The sequence below is a fragment of the Rhododendron vialii genome, chromosome 5a (genome assembly GCF_030253575.1).
Source record: "Rhododendron vialii isolate Sample 1 chromosome 5a, ASM3025357v1".
Lineage (NCBI taxonomy): Eukaryota > Viridiplantae > Streptophyta > Magnoliopsida > Ericales > Ericaceae > Rhododendron > Rhododendron vialii.
The window spans coordinates 29,158,362-29,178,024 of record NC_080561.1 but is presented as its reverse complement, the minus strand read 5'-3'; the positions used below and the strand labels follow the sequence as shown (position 1 = coordinate 29,178,024).

The 19,663-nt window shown below is 36.6% G+C and overlaps 1 protein-coding gene across 1 annotated transcript; it reads left to right on the top strand.

Moving 5' to 3' along the window:
• The first annotated feature begins 8,653 nt into the window (after window positions 1-8,653).
• LOC131327358 (uncharacterized) lies at window positions 8,654-13,124 on the top strand. The gene is made up of 2 exons (XM_058360474.1): window positions 8,654-9,078; window positions 12,492-13,124. The coding sequence occupies exons 1-2, from the start codon at window positions 8,892-8,894 to the stop codon at window positions 12,806-12,808; spliced, it is 504 nt and encodes a 167-aa protein (XP_058216457.1). The 5' UTR covers window positions 8,654-8,891; the 3' UTR covers window positions 12,809-13,124.
• The last annotated feature ends 6,539 nt before the right edge of the window (window positions 13,125-19,663 follow it).

Genomic DNA, 19,663 nt, shown 5'->3' with positions numbered 1-19,663 from the left:
ATTTACATGAATAATTTTTAACATATTTCACCAATCAAAAGGTGTAAAGATTTTATGATAAATTAAGGAGATATACATATCATTTTTTGATATCGAATCGGTGCAATTATTCGGAAAAAAAAAAAACTAATTGGGGAAGGAAGAAGTATAAGATGCGTGTAGCAAATTAGATACACATAAGAAATGTTTACAAGTTGTGGTTGGTCTATATAAAGTGTCACACACGCACATATATATATACTCCCTCCGTCCCTTTTTAAGTGTCCCGCTTCGTAACTTCAACTTATTAAGAAAATATCATCATTACACATTTCACATCAACTTTTACCTCCACTTTCCCTACTTACCCTCTATGGTGACATCATTATTATATTTTTACTCACTAACTTTTCAAAAAGGAATCTACTTTTAGGGGCAAAATAGGAAATATACCCACTTTTACCCACTAACTTTACAAAATGAACAATTATTAAGGGACAGCCCAAAATGAAATACTGGACATTAAAAAGGGACATTAAAAAGGGGACGGAGTGAGTATATAGTATCATCGTTATGTTATTCATGATTATTTAATAATTATAATGATTGTATAAAATATTATTATTTTTTGGCGAAAAAAATAATTTTGTCAAGTTAAAGGAAATGAGATAATCATTAAAAAGGACACACAGCAAAGGACATGATCACTACAAGGGAACATTCCAACTAGGTTAATTAATGCACAAATAAGACCACAAAGATATTATTCAGAAGATAACTATGGAAGCATTCGTTTATGAGTAAATATCGGTGCTATCCGAAATTAATACCCGTATCGGTCAGTTTCAGTTACGCATCGTTACAGCCGCTACGGCTGCCTATTGGTGCTTTGAGTGCTAAAAATAATTCTAAAAATTACACGATCGCTTCACCCGATTTCCACTACGTATCATTCAATAGTTCCGCTACCGCTATGTATGTACCGCTACGCTTACACAGTATGCTACCCCTATTCAAAACAATCTATACATACACTTAACTAGGGGTGTTTCTACTAAGTTTTTGATGAAAAAACGGAGATCATTTTAGCTCGTTGTTCACATTATTAACAATTTGTCAACAATAATTTCTTTCTCAATTATTTTTTCACTCGCATACTCATCTACAACTTATTCATTATCGAAAACAACTTGATATTTCTCAACAAGTTATTCACTGCCGAAAACAGCTAACAACTTGATTGTAATAAATTTTTTTCCAAAACCGAAAACGCGTGCCCCTTAATAAGTATGCAACGGTGGGACTCTTTTAAGTCTCGAAACGATAGCAGGAGATGAGGACTTTGCGTCAGCAGAGCTAAACAAACTCAAGTTTGGAGAGAGAGAGAGAGAGAGAGAGATATATATATATATATATATATATATATACAGTCAGGTTCCGGTGAGGGATGAAGCCCTTTCCGGTCATTTTTTTTGTATGACAAAAGAAATCTCTAAGAAAATCTAATATGGTTGTTCAATTGTGTATTTATCACACAATTAAAAAAAGATAGAAAATTTATTTTTCTTGTATATTCATTTTGATATATAAAAGAAATCTATAAGAAAATCTAATATAGTTGTTCAATTGTTTACAAAATTAGAACAAAATAGGATTCTTACTAAGTTTTGTTCTTCTCACACGACAAGTACTTTTGAGGGAAAAATAATAATAATCTTAATATAAAAGTTAAAATGCTGAGTCCACAATTTTTTATACACTTTTCTTTCCCGTCAAGTGGACAGCGGCCTTACTTATTCTAATGTCGACCCAAATAAGTACGAGCTAAATCGTATAGCTTTCATTTTTGCGTATTTGCTTACTTTGAAAGGAAAATCTATAATTATATCCAACAAGTAAATGATCAAATCGATTTCTAAGCCTATTTCCCCAGTGTTTATATAACTTTAATAAGGAAGTGGAATCAAAGAGCCTTTGGTTCCATGGTTAGGGATGTTCGGACCAGTTTATACGCATTTCAAATAATCTCCACTTCAGTCGCTCACAGAACAAGTTATCCATGTTGATACCCGAGAATTCACAATAAATTACTTTTTTATGACCTGACTGCAAGAATTGAACATTGAGCAATTGAGTAGAAAACAATCCCGCCAACCAACCGGACTAATCTGGGGGCTTTTTCTATTTGTTCACCGACACTAAGTCATGAGGCTCATGTTGAAAGCCAAGATCAAGAGTGGGATTGGGGATGAGGATAAAGAAAAGTCTATGATGGGGGCCGGAAGGGAAAAGGCCGCTTTTCATTTCATTTGGTGCAGAATTCAAGTTGGCAGGGTGTCTTCCAGCTTTGACATGTGGACAAGTTGTTGAACTTTTATAGCGAGTACTTTGGGGGCTTGCCCCATTTAGCAGCGCTCAATTTTATCGTCCATCTCAGTAGTTAATGGTCTGAATTTAAAAAAAAAATTCTTTCAGCAAAGAGTTTTTTAAAATTCGAACAATTTAAAATACTTTTTGAACGATAAAATTGAGCACGGTTGAATACTCCCGTCAAAGTCCTTATAGCAGCCCCCAAAGTCCTTTACAGCGAGAACACGAGGAGGTGTGGAGCCTGTGGACACAGAAATTGACTCGAAAAGGGTGGTGATAGATATTTGTGAAAAGGACAGTAGTGTGTCACAGTTATGCCAAAAGTTTTGTTTTTAGAACACCAAAGAAATGCATTGATAATAATAAGGTAAAAAATACAATTATGTTGTCGCCGTTACAATAATGAAGACACGCCAGAGATGGGCGAAGACCAAATTAGGGCCTAAGGAACAGAACACACAGTGTATTGACCAGCAAAACACAAAATACACAACGACTATGCTATCGCCAGAAGATAAATGCCAACAAGCGGCCTATGGACGCTGACGACAAGCGAAGGCCAACGAGGGCCAAAAGAACGGAACATAGTGAGGACAATGTGTGATATGTGCATGCGGCCAAAACAAGTACAAAAGTTTTGAAAATCCAATCCAAAGCAAGTAGGTGATGTTTGATAAAAGTGTTAATTCAAAACTGAATGTTGAATCTTTTAAATTGAATGCTGTTTAATACTAAAAAAATTAAAGAGCTGAATAAAAATTTTAATATGATAAAAGATCAATAAATTGTGATATGTACTTTTTAATTATGCTCGATTCATTTTATTAATGTTCGCCATGTGTTTGTGGTGGTTGTGGTGGTACAATGGCGGTAGAAAGGCAGCGAGTGCATGTGGTGGAGTGATAGATGGAGAGAAAGTGGTCATGGTGGTGGCAGGTAGTTTTTAGCAGACTTCGGGTTGGTACTATGCAGTGAAGTGCACCATGTTGCGCACCTCCGAGCCGTCGGATTGTGCATCCGATGGCTTGGATCTCATCTTGACAACCAACGATGAGAGCCGTACGTTCATTGCCGAGATGAGATCCGAGCCGTCGGATGCACGATCCGACGGCTCAGAGATGTGCAACACGGTACTGCGCACATCACTGCACAGCACCATCCCCCAATTCATTTTTAGCGGAGGTGGTGGTGGTGGAGAGTAAAGACGGATCCATGTATCGGCATATGGGGGCCACGGTCCCCGCATCGTTTCGGGAAATTTTTTTTTCTCTAAATTTTAATATTAAAATTAGTTTTTTTTTTTGGGTTAAAAACACTTATTAGAATGTGTTCGTTTTGGGTTCCAAAACCCAATTTCTCTCAGCACACGGTCTCCCATAAGTTTTCCTTTCTTAATTAATCTCATTTCTCTTTCTATATTTCTGCACTCATTACTCAAAAAAACCTTGCTCAAAACCTAAACCAAATAAACCATTAGATTCTCAAACCTTGAAATTTTAAAATCTTGTTATTCCTAGTTCGGCCCCCGCGTTTATGAAATCCTAGTTCCGTCCCTGGTGGAGAGGTGTGTTGACTACATGTGGTGGTGTGGTGGAGATAAGGTGGTGACAAGGTTGTGAATCCCGTACTATACCGGCTGGTACATATAGGATTTGTGCGAGATTGGTAACATGCACTCCAAATACCGTCTCAGTTCCAATACCGGCGGTTACTGGAAAATACCAACAATTACCGTTGATTTCGCTCGATATTTTGCACTGCCACTGACTGATTGGGTTATCAGTCAGTCCGGCCAATCTCTTTCCTCAAAGAAACCATTGTTCGTTTCTATATCAAACGCATGATCGCAATCAGAGGGAGAGAGAGAAACCTACCTCCAATACCGGCGGTTACCGGAAAATACCAACAATTACCGTTGATTTCGCTCGATATTTTGCATTGCCACTGACTGATTGGGTTATCAGTCAGTCCGGCCAATCTCTTTCCTCAAAGAAACCATTGTTCGTTTCTATATCAAACGCATGATCGCAATCAGAGGGAGAGAGAGAAATCTACCTATTCTACCATGGCAGAGAGAGAGAGAGAGGGAGAGAGGAGGGGAGGGGGGGGGGATCAAACGCATGATCGCAATCGGAGGGAGAGAGAAATCTATTTGTTCTACCATGGCAGAGAGAGAGAGAGAGAGAGCGGGGGGGGGGGGGGGGGCATAAACCTTAGGCGCAAGAGTGATACGAAAACAGCAAGGGTAGATGATGCTTATAAATGGGAACCCTAAAACCGACACAATGACAAAATTACCCTTTCATTGATTTAACGTTTTAAAGACTAAGTGTGACTGCTAAGTGCAAGGACTCAAGGAATGTAGAACTAAAAAAAGGAAAAGGATTTAGAATGGTAATTTGAATAATATAATGATAATATAGTGTGAGGGTAATTTTTGTGATTAAGTTACTAGTATGATGAATTGTGAAAAATTTATCAATTTAGAAGTTCTAACCATCTATAATGGTAGTAGCGCTAAATCCGAAAAGATACCTGATAACTGTCAGGTATCAGTACGTATCGTACCGGTAAGAAAATCAGTACCAAATTGCCGGTACAGTATTCAGAACCTTGGGTGGTGATGGCGGCAGGTGGTGGTGGGGTTGTGGCTAGGTTATTGTTTAGCAAAGGGGGTGGTGGTGAAAAAGAATGATGGCAACTATGAGTAATTGTGGTAGTTGTAGCGGTGGAAGGTATGGTGGAGATATGGTGGTCATGGCAATTGGTGGTAGCGAGGTGCAGGGGCAGAGCTAGTATGGGGGAGGTTGCACGTGCCACCCCCATTTGAAAAATACAAAAATAAAATAAAAAATACCGAGAAAGCTTTAAATATAAAAGTGCAAAGAATGTACACAACGGTCACTTTATCTCAGTGGTTTAGTAAAACCTCTCTCTCTCTCTCTCTCTCTCTCTCTCTCTCTCTCTCTCTCATTTAAAGTTTTTGAATAAATTTCCAAATGATTTGTATTTGTTCCCACTAATTGGAGAAGAATTTTATCACATCTGGACATTAATTTTTTTTCCCAACAAGTTTAGTATTTTGCATGTTTCTTTTTGCATAAATTCCCACATAGTATGTATTTTTTCACTAATTGGAGAGGAACGTAACATATTTGCAGGCTGAATTTTTTTCCCATAAGTTTAGTATTTATATTAAAAATTCTCACATGATTTGTATTTGGGAATTGATTTCTACACTCCCTATTTTGATATTCACACTCCATTTTTTATCTTTTAGCAAAAAAATACATACGCTTTCAATACTAAAATCCAAAAAAGGAAGTGTGGTTATAAAAAAAAAGGTGTAGAAATCAATCCCTTTTGTATTTTTTCCACTAATTGGAGAGGAACGTAAGAGCATCCACAGTGGAATAAGCAAAACAAAAAGTTGCTAAAGTTAACAACATTTGCTCAAAAAAGTGCTCACATTGGAATAACCAAACTTAACAACCTCTTAGCAACTCATCAAATTTTAGTTTTTGAATAATCAAAACTAGCAACTTTTTGCCAATAACCAAATTTAGTGATTCCTACATTTTCTCAATGAAATACACTCATTATTACACAAAAAAATTCTCTCTCAACAATATTTTCAAAAAATAATTATAAAAAACTATTCTTACTATTCTTTTCAGAAACTTTTTCTAAAAAAAAAAAATCGTCTTTATATGAACTTTGTATTTTATTTTATTTTTATCAATTTTTTTTTTAAAATTTTAAAAAATTGTATTTACACAAAACTGTATTTTTACACATTTATTTTTCATAAACTATTTTTTTATCCAAATGTTTTTAACTTAAACTGTTTTTTTTCCTTCCAAAAACTGTTTAATAAACTGTTTTTTTTTTCAAGAACAAATGTTTTTTTATAAAAACTGTTTTTAACATAAACTAGTTTTTCAAAAGATTTACGTGAAATGAAGGGGAAAAGTTTGGAGAAAACTCAAGGAAGGAAGCAATGGTCCCATTGGTTTTGATTATAAACAAAAAATAACCAATGTGAGATTTGACATTGCTAACTTTAGCAACCTCTAAATGGATAATCAAAATCTGATGTGACGTGTTTTGATTATTCACTTTTGCTTATTCCACTGCGGATGCTCTAACATGTTTGGACATTAATTTTTTTCTCCAAAAGTTTAGTATTTTTATTACATGTTTCTTTTGGATTATAGTGAGTGTATTTTGACATAAAAATTAAATTCACAAACATGTGGATGTCCACACTTGTATGAATAAATTGCGGTGCCACCCTCGTATCCGAATCCTAACTCCACCCCTGGCGAGGTGGTGGTGGTTGTAATGGAATAATGCAGTGGGAGGATCCACTCCCCTTTCCCCTAATAACATGTTACTTTTGCTGATCAAAAACAATAGTGCAGTGGAAGGATGGTGTCGACGGAGAGTGGTGCTAGTGGTGACAGTGGCAATGGTGGGTTATGGTGGTGACCAGGAAACAGGGAGGTTGTGGTGATGGAGATATGGTTGTTGCATGTATTGGTGGCAGTGGTAGAAAGATTGCGGCGTTAAAGTGATGAAGGGTGGTCGTGGTTATAGTGGTTCAAGCGGCGGAGAGATAATGGTGGAGTGGTGGTGGTGACAAGCGATATGAGAGGGTTTTGGTGGTGGAGAATGAGGTGGTGTGCTAGTATTGATAAATTCAATTAGAATTAAGCACCGGGCTAATTATTTTTTAAGTATAAAAGATTTAGCTTAAAGAGTCACTTAAAAAATTTAGTAATGTGAAATTTGATTATCAAACCTACTTAACTTCTTATGGCTTGACATTCAGTTCTAATTAAGTTCTGAATTGAATTATCAAACAATCCCTTAGTACTTGTTAGAGAATTTTTTTTTTCAGTTAAAGATGCATATATATTAAAGCATGTGTAATTTGATAGAAGGTATATATAGAAAATAATACCCATTATGGTGCCAAAATAATTGGCGGGTAAGGAAAAAAGAGAATGGTGCCAATACCAAAAAAAATGCCGCCAGAACATTTTGGCTTCGTGGCCCATAAATATAGTTCTATGGTTTCTTCATCTTGGAATTCCAGTTAGCTAGTGTATTAAATTTTTTTCCACTTTGCATTAGATAAAATATATTTTTCGTATGTGTTAATTTTTGAAATATGATAACTCATTATTTAGCTCTCAAAGTTACTTTTATTTAAAATTAGCCATGGGAATAAAAATAAAGAAGTTTCTTATAAGTGTCTTAATTTTCCCGACAAATGAACAACTAAACTTTAGTTTTCTTACAAAATTCTTTTGTCAAATGAATACTAATAATAAAATAGCTTTCATTTTCCTTTACTTCACTTTTCCTAAAAATAACTTTCCTGTACAATAGTCCTAACAACTAAACGGAGCCTAATCCTGATTGACTGTGAAATAGAAGTTGTAATTTGCAAAACTATGAGGAGATCACTGTATTTACTCAAAACCTCAGAGGGAGTGTTTATAATTTACCAATTACAATCCACTAGCACTAAAAATAGGAAAATGATTTTACCACTCCCTTTTTTGTTAACGTCACTCCCTTGCAAACGTATTTTTGCAAAAATACACTTTGCAAAAAAGTGACGTTAACAAAAAAGAGAGTGGCAAAATCAGCAGCCTAAAAATATATATATCTTTTTTGGGCTTTTTTTTCTTGTTTAAATTTTTTTTGCATTTATTTTGCTTCAAAATTTTGTAAATTAGTATTGTAGTTTGTCTCTATGAGAAGAATTGGCAAAAAAAAAATAAAAATATGACTTTCATCCAAAAGTTTTTTAAAATAAAAAAAAGTTCTCTTTTGTTGAGATTAGGTCTCACTCTTCATTTTACATTTTCCTCTCTAGGAAATACATAACAGAGCTGCTATATAAATGTAATAAATGTATATACAACACATATATGGATTTTGGAACCATCTCGAGTCCCCCAAACGATATGAGCCGCTCATTTTGATCAAAATAGTTTTTACTTGGCTTCATCTTAGTCGTTTTTTACTTACTGGTGGTGTGAAATCCCTCAATCAGAGTCCCCGCTCATTTTGATCACAATAGATTTTGGCTTAGATTTCTGAAAAAAAAAGTTGAATGTTTCATAAACGTGTCTACCAATAGTTGATTGAGTCGAATTTTTACAGAAACCCATAATAAACCATTCTAAACTAAAATAAGCTGCTCAGATTGTTTTATTAAACCGGAAACAAGTACAAAATACGTGTACCGTATCTGTATGTACTCATATTCCTTTCCAAGAAACAAAGAATGATTGAGTTAGATTTGAATTCTGATTGTGACCCACATCTGGAAACGGTTTTGTCGCTATTGATAGCGATTGTTCTTTACTTTTGCAATTAAACCAATTACTACTACTATATGGGTTTGTTTGTTGAAGCTTGAAACAAATGGGTATTCTGCACTCCTGTCGTCGTCATCAAACCTAATTGGGTTTTCTTTCTCAAGATTGATTTTCCGTTATTAGTTAGGGTTTTCAAAGGGATCAATGGCTCACCCATCGGACCACAGTTTGTGCAGTCCACGGTTTGTGAGATGTGGGCTGGTTTTGTTACTTCTGTTTCTGGTCGGTTTCGTTGGGAGACTCTGGCATTTGGGTGAGGATTCAAGTGCTCAAGCTTCATGCCCTTCATGCGATTGTGATTGCTACTCAGATATCGGCTCCATACCCTTAGGTGAGTTCATTTTTCACTTGGTATAACTACTGAGATTCTTGATACAACAGTGTTTTTTTAGAGTAATGTGGAGTACTTGTCTCGGTAGTGCTGATGGTTTACAAGATATGCTGTTGTTGATGGCATTGTTTAACTTATCTGATTGTGCATAAGTCTTGTTTAAGTTGTCGGATTGCGAATACGAGTCTTTGTTGCTCTGTAATTACTCACCTGATTTTGTTCTTTCTGTTTTGTGTGAAATTGTACCACAGGCATTGCCTTCATTGCGATTATCACCCGACAATGTTTTTGTGACTAGATGTCAGATTAAGGGGAGTGATTTTCGCACTCCCCAAATTGTTAACCGCACCCCCAAGATCAATATGGAGTTTATTTTCACACTCCCCTTGGGAGTGCAGTTAACAATTTCGGGTATATGAATTGTGATTGCAAATTGTGTAATTGACTAATGTGGTGAATTTTTGGACTTACTCATGGGTTTATATCTGGTATGCGTTTCAATTTTCAGATTGCTCTGGTATTCTCTTGTTCAACTTGCAATCGGAACTTTGAATCTTAATCAATGGCTAACTTTTGAGCAATGCCCCTCTTCTTTGTTGTTAGGTTCTTGTGATTAGTTTAAAATAGTTTATTTATGAGAAGCAAGCTAAGGTTGGAGATACTTGACTATAAGTAAAGGGGAATTTAAAAAAAAAAAAAAAACCAATCAACCTCCTAGAGATTCAGTTTTGTACAGCCTAAAACAGGGAAGGCACAAGCAAGGGGTATCGATCTTTATTAAGTTTTGTCGTTTTGGTGATAGAAAACATTGGAAGATAGCAAATTTTGGACATTTTTCCTTAAGGACACGTTTATTTCGAGACTGCATTTGGGAAACTTGGAAACCATCACTAGTTCTTAAAAAGATTATGGAGCCTTTGAAATATGTGGCTTATTGTCCTAGGAGAAGGAAATGACATTGTTTGATGGTATGCGCACTCTTCTAGTTGGACTTACACCATCAAGAAAATTTATGAGTTCAAGTTTGTTGTTTAGTTGTACATGAAGCCCTCTTTTTATGATACTTACACAACATAATTGCTTTGAATATGTTATTTGCATATACTTAAAATCTCATCTTACATGAAAATGTCATTTCACAGAAGCAAATCAAAGAAATACAACATAATGTTATATGGATAGTTACTTGTGTCCTGGGGTTACACTCTATTATCATTTGCATCCAACTTTTACGCATACCTGAACCCCACTCATTGGCTGGGTTCTATGTAGCATCGAGATGCCTATGTGGTCGTTGTATCCATCTCACATGCTGAGGACATGGCAATATAAGCAGCATGACGTGTCCATTTAATTTCCTTTGTTATTCTTCAGTAGAGATGTATCAAACATGCTGGGGTGTCTTGGATATCTTGCAAGAGAACAATTTATAAAGTTGTCAGACTGTACCATTAGAAAAATTGTAGGATGAAAGTTTTAGAGAGCTGTACTATTAGAAAACAAAGTTTTAGAGTTGTATGTGCATGTCACGTGCTATATTAGAAATGTATAGGATGTCATTTTAGAGAAATAGAATGAGTTTGACCAGCCTATCCAGCCTAAGTTGAGATTCAGAACCCTCTCTCTTTATTCCTTCCCTATGTATCTCTCGTCTGACCTTCACAGCTAGCTCTGGCTAACAAGGGTTGATCTTGGTTAGTTTCCATCAGTTTCAGACCTGCGATTTTTCAAGAGTTATTTCTTCTTTTAGTGTTAGTTGCTGCTAACTTTAGTTTTATGTGGGAACAATGTTTGTACGCATACTAAATAAATATATATGTAACAACCATAAATATTTGTATCAAGATTATTTTTTGCCATGTCCCCACCGTGTGTGTCACTAAAAGGAGCTTTAGCTTCCTCAACCCCTACCATTCCTTCTTTCTTTAGGGGGGACAAATTCTTCAACAAATGGCCCTGGTGATTTCAAGTTGAATAGTGAGTCCCACACATGTTGTTGCTGTGATAGACTATGTTAAGTGATACTGAGAAGTCAGTTATACTTTTTGTCCACCAAAACAAAACCAAACCAAAGCAAACAAAGCTTAGTGTTCCAATTTTCTAATCCAATATCATCTTGCAATGACAGTTCCGAACATCTCTTGACGAATAATAGAATTCAGCAATGTAGGTTGGGCATCATACAGATAACGTGTGATTGCTCTTTTCTATATCATTTGTCAGTATCTCTATGGCTGCTCATGTTCTACTAAGCCCTACATCTTTTATTTTGGAGAAAGAATTATTCTGGTTCTGGACCTTGAATCGATGTCCATGTTCTTGCAAGATTTTTAAACAGCTCACGTTCAGGTCAGTCCATTTGTCGTGCTCATGTTTTTCTTGTCTACACGTCTGCTTTTTTGCTTCATGGATAGTGCATCAGTTGCTTTTTCTGGTCTTAACCAGTAAATCTGGGAATTATTTCGTCCTTGCATGGCTGGATTTAATTCAACTGTCAAAAAGATGCAGTGAGTTCCACTGAAGTGGTATGAAATGATTTGTGGTTGATATATATTCCCTAAACAAAGGAAGTTGAAGTATAAATTTCCGTCTTGGTGCAATGGATGGTAACAGGTTAAGTTTCTTTTGCTGGTGCAAATCCTTATTTAACAGGTTCAAAATGAGTATCTCTTGAGTGATTTGCATTAGTTCATATGCTATTTAGGCTTTTTGTTGTTGTTGTTGTTGTTGTTGTGTGTGTGTGTGTGTGTGTGTGTGTGGGGGGGGGGGGGGGGGGGGGGGGGGGGGGGGGCGCGGAACAATGGTAATGAATTATTCATGCTGTCCGGTTGTTGGCAGTTCTCAAAGCATCCCTTGGTCTTTGGAAACCATTTTAAGTTGAAATGAACTTTGCTTGGTATCTGTCTTTGAGGGTAAAACAAGTACTTCTGATTAGATTCAAGCCACGATAAAATGCTCCAAATTGCTGAATTACTCTTGGATTTACCACAGGGACAAAATGGAACCGATTAAAGGAAAGAGAAGATGTGATCCTCTATGGGTTCTAATCCATCCTAGCTTGATGTAAACCCTCCAAGTTCCAGTATAAGCTACATGCCTCGGGATAACTCTTTCACCCAAAGGAACCGGGGCTACTCCTGATGCTCCAATCTTGTATCTATCCTCCTCTGTTCCGACCCTCCAGTAAGAACAAGGAAGACCTTTCTGAGTCCTAACTATTGAAAGGCATTCTACCCTGCATGAGCCTAGCAGCCATAGTCCTAGCTAATCTGGCCTAGCGTGGTCTTATAATCAGAAGATAGAATTAGTTATTATTTCCTCTATGTTGAGATAAATGTAAATGGAATCGGTTGACCAGAAAGTTTGCAAGTTTATTTCCTTCTATGTTCATTCTTTCTGCTTATGATGTGCAGATTGTGGTAAAAATGGTCCTGAAACGAATGAGGAGATGCGAAAGGATGCTATAAGTTTACTAGCAGAGGAACTTAGTTTACAGAAAGATGTTGCTGACAATAACTTGCAACGCACAAAAGCATTGATAACTGGCGCAAAGAAAACTTCTTCCCATTACCAAAAGGAAGCAGAAAAGTGCAATGCAGGAATGGAAACTTGCGAAGAAGCAAGGGAGAAGGCGGAAGCAGGACTTATAGAAGAGTGTAAGCTCTCTGCACTGTGGGAGAAAAGAGCTCATGAACATGGTTGGAAGGATGAAAGAAGGGTATACCAATGAGAACTTTTGAATTTCATTGAATGATTTTAGGATCCATTCTTGTGCACCAGAAGTGAATATAACCACACTATAGTTTGGTTATTTATTTATTAGTTATTCATCCATCTGAAATGTGATAGTGTTAGAGGCAGAGCTGACTATTAAAAGACAGGGTATAGGAACTAGTTGTAGGCTTTTCCCATGGATTCTCCTGTTATACAAAGATGTGAACCTTAATGATACAGATATTACAAATGCTTGTAAGACCAAGAATTTGAATTTCCATAGTACCCAAAAAAAATAAAAAGGAATACCGAGAATTTCGTTTGCTTTTTTTTCGTCGTTCAGATTTTCTTTTGCTTTTTTTGCTGTCCAGATTGAGGTCTAGACCAAGCTATCGCTTGATCCAGAGCTAATTCAAATGGAGATGCATAAATAAAAAGTCAGGTTAGTAGTTAACATGGTTAGAACTTAGGCTTCGTTTGATAAGTGAGTTAGATGTGATGGGATTGATAATGAGATGGGATTAGGATTGGGATTGGTAATGAGAAGATCAATACTATGAACATGTTTGTTTTGCACGGGATTAGGAGGGAGGATTGTTATTTGCATGTTTGTTTTACATTTGAAAGTATCTATTTCCATTTTAATCCTTATACAAGCAAGGGTTTTAAAAAATGCTCCATCTTCGAATAAAATATGGACAAACAAACAAAGAATAAAATCTGATTATGAAAATACCCAATGATTATGAAAATACTCTATAAAAATTGTATTACACCCCATCCTTGAATTAAAGCAGACCAGCAACCAAATCATATTTTGAACAAGGAATGCGCCTAGTTAGCCTACTAATTCAATTTGATTATTTTTATATTTATTCAAAAAATATCGTATTTGTTCGTTTTGTGTCACTTTTGTAGACTATAGATTTGTCTTGACAAGATAAATCAAAAAGGTAAAAAATTTCGTTCAAAATTTTTTTTTTTTTAATAAAGACCAAAGTAATCCAAAACAGATAGATATTTAGATTATTTTTGTCTTTATGGGATTGTTTTTTGTTTTAAACGTAATTTTTAACTTTTTAGATTTTTCTCATCGAGACTAACATAAAATTCATTAAAAAAATTGAAGCAAAAAAAACAAATAAGAATTTTTTTGAATTGAGACCAAAAAAAATATCCACAGAGATTATTTAAGCCAAACTAGGGAACAACCAAACCATTTTTGAACTCCCCAAAAATTTAAGCACATGATTTTGTAACTCTTGTAGGGAAGCTTCAAAAAAAAAAAAAAAAGAGCAACAAAACTAAGAGACAAAATATAATCAACAAAGCTGCATAATACTAAAAAAAAATAGGAGAAGTCCAAGTTATAGGGCAACTTCAAAACAAAAGGGTATTATCACTATTTATTACTAAACATAACATGGGCATTGAAGGTGGATTACTATAGTAATACCTAGTTCAAGGTGGTATTACCAATCCCATGAAATGGGAGGATTACTAATCCCTTGTTACTACTAATCCTAACCTCTTTTATGCAATCAAACAAAGAATTAATGAACTCATAGCATTGCTAATCCCATCCTAAGGTCTAACACACTTATCAAACAGGCCCTTAGGACAAACTACCATCCCCTTGCAATGCCCATTAACCCCATTGCTTCAAACTTCTTGAACTTGAAATATTTTTTCATCCATCCTAGCTCTCCCTGCCCACTTTCTGCTTAATTATTTCAGATTAGAACCGACCTTCAGAATCGACTTCAGAGGCTTCGTCTCCTCATCTTTTTCGCGCTCTGTTTCTTTTTTCTTCTTATTTTCCTTACTCTTGTATCTGACTACCTCTGCTCTGTCATTTATGCTAACCATCTTCTTCGGAGGCCCTTTCGCTTGGGTCGCAGATTCGGGAGTTACTACTTCTGTACTACCTTTATCTTGAATTGGTTGGAGCTCTTTTCCATCTTTCTCAATGAAATCAATGCAATTCGAGCTCAAGCTGGGAAGAGATGTCGATACACCTGAAACAGTACTGGCTTGTTCTGACTCGACGCAGGCTTGATGACCTTGGGATGGACATCGGTCCTGGGCCGGAGGACCCAAAATCACGGGCTTCACGGCCTGGGACGCGAGGTGTTGGACGATGGAGTCAAAAAGCCCACAACAGAGTGCCAAGCCGCGGGAGAATAAACAACCGAAGATCGCAAGCTTCAGGGATGTTTCCGCAAATCTCTTCCTCAAGGAATTGAGGAGCCTGTTGCAGATGCCAGGAGAGTGGAGTTGGCTTTTTTCCCTTTGATCCATTTCTTGGCTTTTTTCTGGGAAAGATTTGGAGTATTTTGTGTGTTGTTTTGTGGGAACCTTATAATTGAAGAAGTTACATTTGAAAGAATAGAATAGGTTGGATTCAGAAAGTTGTCCAAAGAACAAAGAGGAAGAGTGAGAGGAGGAGGAGGGATTGGAGGGTGCTTTGAACGGTTGCATCCTTTTACTTTTGTTTGAAGAAAGGGTCTTGTTAATGTGTGCCCTTAAGGCACATGATAGGAATATATTATCTCCAGAATTCGATTCCACTTTCATGGGAAATCTAAGCCTAATAATTGATAGGATTGCATCCTTTGCTTTTGTTTGAAGAAATCTAAGCACTCACGAAGAAATCTAAGCACTCACTCCAAGGACTTTGGGTTCGTCATTTACTTTTGTTGGAAGCAAAAAGCTTTTTTATAAGTTACTTTTGAGAAACAAAATGAGGGTTGTTGTTAATGTGTGCCCCTAAAGCACATGATAGGAATACATTACCTCTAGAATTCGATTCCACTTTCATGGGAAATCTAAGCGTAATAATTGAGTAATGAATTATGTTTTTAAAGAGGGTAACTGTTTATGTAATGGACGGAAATGTCCCAGCTTCACATGTTAAACATACCAACCCATGTTTTATTTCTCAGTAATATTCTAAGCATGCATTGATCTCAACAAATTTACTTGACAAAGGGAAACAGAAAAAGTCGGGCTATTCAGAAGCTGCTCTTCCTAAATTTTGGTTTTCTTTGTTTTGCGCAATTTGCTCATCTTTTTTAAATTTTGGTTAGATTCACATTATATTTATTAGATTAATTGTCCATCTCAATAAAAGGAGTCTAAAAATATGATCAAAAGCACACAAAAAAAAGTTCACTAAAGACGAAAAATACCAAACAACTGGTATTTTTTGGTATCTTTGTCGTCTTATATGAAATTTTTTAAAGTTCAATTCATGTTTTTATACTTTCTAATTTGTCTATTTGAGACTAATGATTAATCTAAAAAATTAAAACAAAAATATAAATAAAAAATAACAAAAATAAAAAATACCGGACCAAAAGTTGAGGGAGAGTGGGGCATGAAAGAGACCCGCTATAGCATGTTAAGAATTTTTTTGATACGTACTTATCTGCAAAGATAAATATAATGATGTAAAAACAAAAAAGTTATAGCATGTGAAGATTTTTTTTTGGTACACAGCATGTGAAGAATTACTTGCTCTATGGGTTAACATTTTTCGTTTCTCGTTCAATGTACCCGGTCAGGGGAGTCGAATTAAGAAAATGCAGGGAATAAAAATGAAATGGTAGCATGAAGGTTTTGTAAAGGGTATTTTGGTCTCACCAAAACTAGTTTTTTGCTTTGCCCAATACTCCAACTAGCCTATTTCTTGATTTCACTATTCCCCGTGTTAGTGGAGTTAGTTAGTTTCATTAAATAATAGTTAACATATGCCTTAAGGGCACGTATTAACAAAGGCCCAAAATGAGTACCACACAAATGATAAGGCCGTTCATTAAATGTGAAACATTTTTTCAAGGGTTTTCGTAAAAAATTAGCTCAATCCGATACTTATATGTGCTTGATCCAATCATCTAACTTTTCATGATTCGAAAATCTGAATGAAAAGTTAGATGATTAGATCGATGACAATTTAACCAGCTCCACCCCGATCGGGGCGGGTTTTTGTTAAATTTTCTGGGTGTTGGGTCGGGGTCGGGTAGGCATTACCCCGTCCCCGAACCCGCCCCGAAATTATTTTATGCATTAAAATTTGTTTTTATTCTTGTATTTTACCCTTACAACTTAAATACCACATAAAATTTTAACTTTTTCTTCGATTTTGCTTTTAGACAGTAAATTTTGGTTAAGTTGTAGTAATAATTATTTCGTGAACTTTTATTATTTGTGCTCACTTATTTTGGAATCCAGAACATACGGTAATTTCTTAATAGAAAATAAAAAAGAAAAGAAAAAGAGAGCGAGTCAGGACGGGTAAACCCAATAGCCAATAGGAACGCGGGTGGGAGTAGCCAAACATTACCCAGTCGGGTTTCGGGGCGGGGGCGGGGGCGGGGCTAAACTTTATGATCGGGATTGGGGTATGACAAAACCTGCCCCGCCCTGTCCCACTCCGCTCCGTTGTCACTCCTAGCGGTGAGTGGGTTTTAGAGCAAACTCCCCCAGCTTGTCTTGGATCGTATGTGGGATGCCAAGTCCTAATTAACCTTATCCTCCCCTTCCTTTAGCGAAGATGGATCGATCGCAGCTCGATGTGTTGTGGGCAGGCAGGGATCGATGGATTGCAGCCCGCTGTGATCACTCGCGCTCTGTAACCAATTGGGGTTCGAGACTGATGGCTATTCAAGTCGTCCAGCTCCTTCATAGTAGAACCAACCCACGTCACCAATTTTTGAATCTTGTTTCTGACAGCAGATCTCTCGTTGAGGAGAAATTTTTCCTTGCCAGGTGGGTATATCCTACGTGATACCCGTTCGGCACATTCGGACCGTCTAATATACTTTTACAGTAATGCTACACGCACAGCAACTGTGCACAGATTTTGTGTGGGGCCCACTACGGGTCCCACACAAATAATCCGAGCCGTTCATTAAATGTAAAACATTTTTTCAAGGCCCCCCATCAAAAATCAGCTCAATCCAATAGCTATAAGGCTCCGTTCCGGAAAGAAGAATAAGTACTTATTTTTTAAGAAGGCAATTTCAAGCTTAAAAATCATGTGTTTACGCAAATTATTTTTCTATCAATATGGATCTTGTTTGATAGATCTCATTGAGATCTTTAATACGGTGCAAAAAAAATTGAAAAATTATTTTTCATTTACATTATTTTTGAGTTTGAAAATATGAAATAAGTACTTATTTTTTAAGAAGGTGTTCTGGAACGGAGCCTGCTATAAGTGTTTGATTCAATCATTTAACTTTTCATTATCCTGAGATTCGAATGAAAAGTTAAATAATTGAATTAGGCATCTATGAGTATTGGATTGAGCTGATTTTTGGCGGGGGCCCTTGAAAAAATGTTTTACATTTAATGAACGGCTCGGATTATTTGTGTGGGACCCGTAGTGGGCCCCACAAAAAATCTGTGCACAAAATTTGTGTACGTTTGCTGTGCATGTAGCATTACTGATACTTTTAGATCGCTTGGATTGAAATTATCTCTCTCTTCTCATCCCAACACTTTCTCTCTCTTTTTTTTCTCTCTCCAAATTTAAGTAGTCTAAAAATGCAATAAACGGCTCAGATGTGCCGAGCAGGCACCCCGTCGTATAGACTCGGCACTAAAAAAAATTCCTCATTGAGCAGCTCCACGTGGGGGTGAAGCACGTTCATCGAGAAGCCACCAACAAGTGTGCGGATGGCTTGAATTGTAATCAGGTCAAGTATCCAACAACTTTGAGACATATTTGGTTGCAAATCAGGTACCACGTGGTACCCGATGCGCATATTCAGACCGTCCAAAAATGCAACCGACTGTCCAGATTGAAAGTACTGAACAGATTTTTTTAGAAAAAAGAAAAGAAAAAGTGTATTTCAATCCGGATCGTCGGTTGCATCCTTGAACAGCCCAAATGTGCGCACCGAGTACCACATCAGCCATACCCTATTTGCACTAAAAAATTTCTCAAGAACTTTGTACTCGTAATGCACCCGGTTCATCCGAAAAAATAAGGTGGGGCTGAGACGTGTATATATTTATACTCTTAGTTTCACAAAGCTTACTCTATAATTTTTGAATATTACGTAATCACCCAAAACCAATTTCCAAAGTTATATTATTAACCCGTGTCATTTCTACAAAAACAAAAAAACCGACTAATCTATAGGTGGTGGACAATCGCGCGACTAGCACCTAGCGTCTTTGAAAATATTGTCAGATGGTAAATGGGAAGTTCATACTGCACGTTCATTCTAGGAAGAATTAATCGTAGATCAACTCACGAGGAGAACTAGGTTGTCACAGGAATTTTACCATGTACCACATTGTACAATATTAGGATTTCAGTAATTGATTAGTTGGCTTAGTAGGTGATGCGGGTATAATGGACATGTTAATTGGCAATCCCTGATTCCCTGTTGAAACTGGAAACATTGGAATACATCTATATAATAAAACAGAGCTGTGTTTGAATCCAAAAGACAACAAATACTCTAGATTTATCTCTTCCTCCTACATAAATCTCTACCCTCCATTCTACAATGACATGTCTATAAATACCTATTCCATCTAAGGGCTATCATAAATAGAATTTTGGTAAAATTTTAATTTAATTTTCTAACTTGGAAATGTAGACTTAACCCTATCTGTACCCTTCATTCTACACTCACGCTTCCCGTCTCCCTCAGACCCTCTATCCCTTTGTCGACTGGAACTATCACCGTCTCCCTCAGACCCATTCTCCCCGGCGCGATGAGTCACCACTGGAACTATCACCGTTCGAGGCTTTCAAGGTTCTCTCTCTCTCTCTCTCTCTCTCTCTCTCTCTCTCTCTCTCTCTCTATGTGTGTGTGTGTGGATTTTGTGATTACCGACTAACAAATCTGTA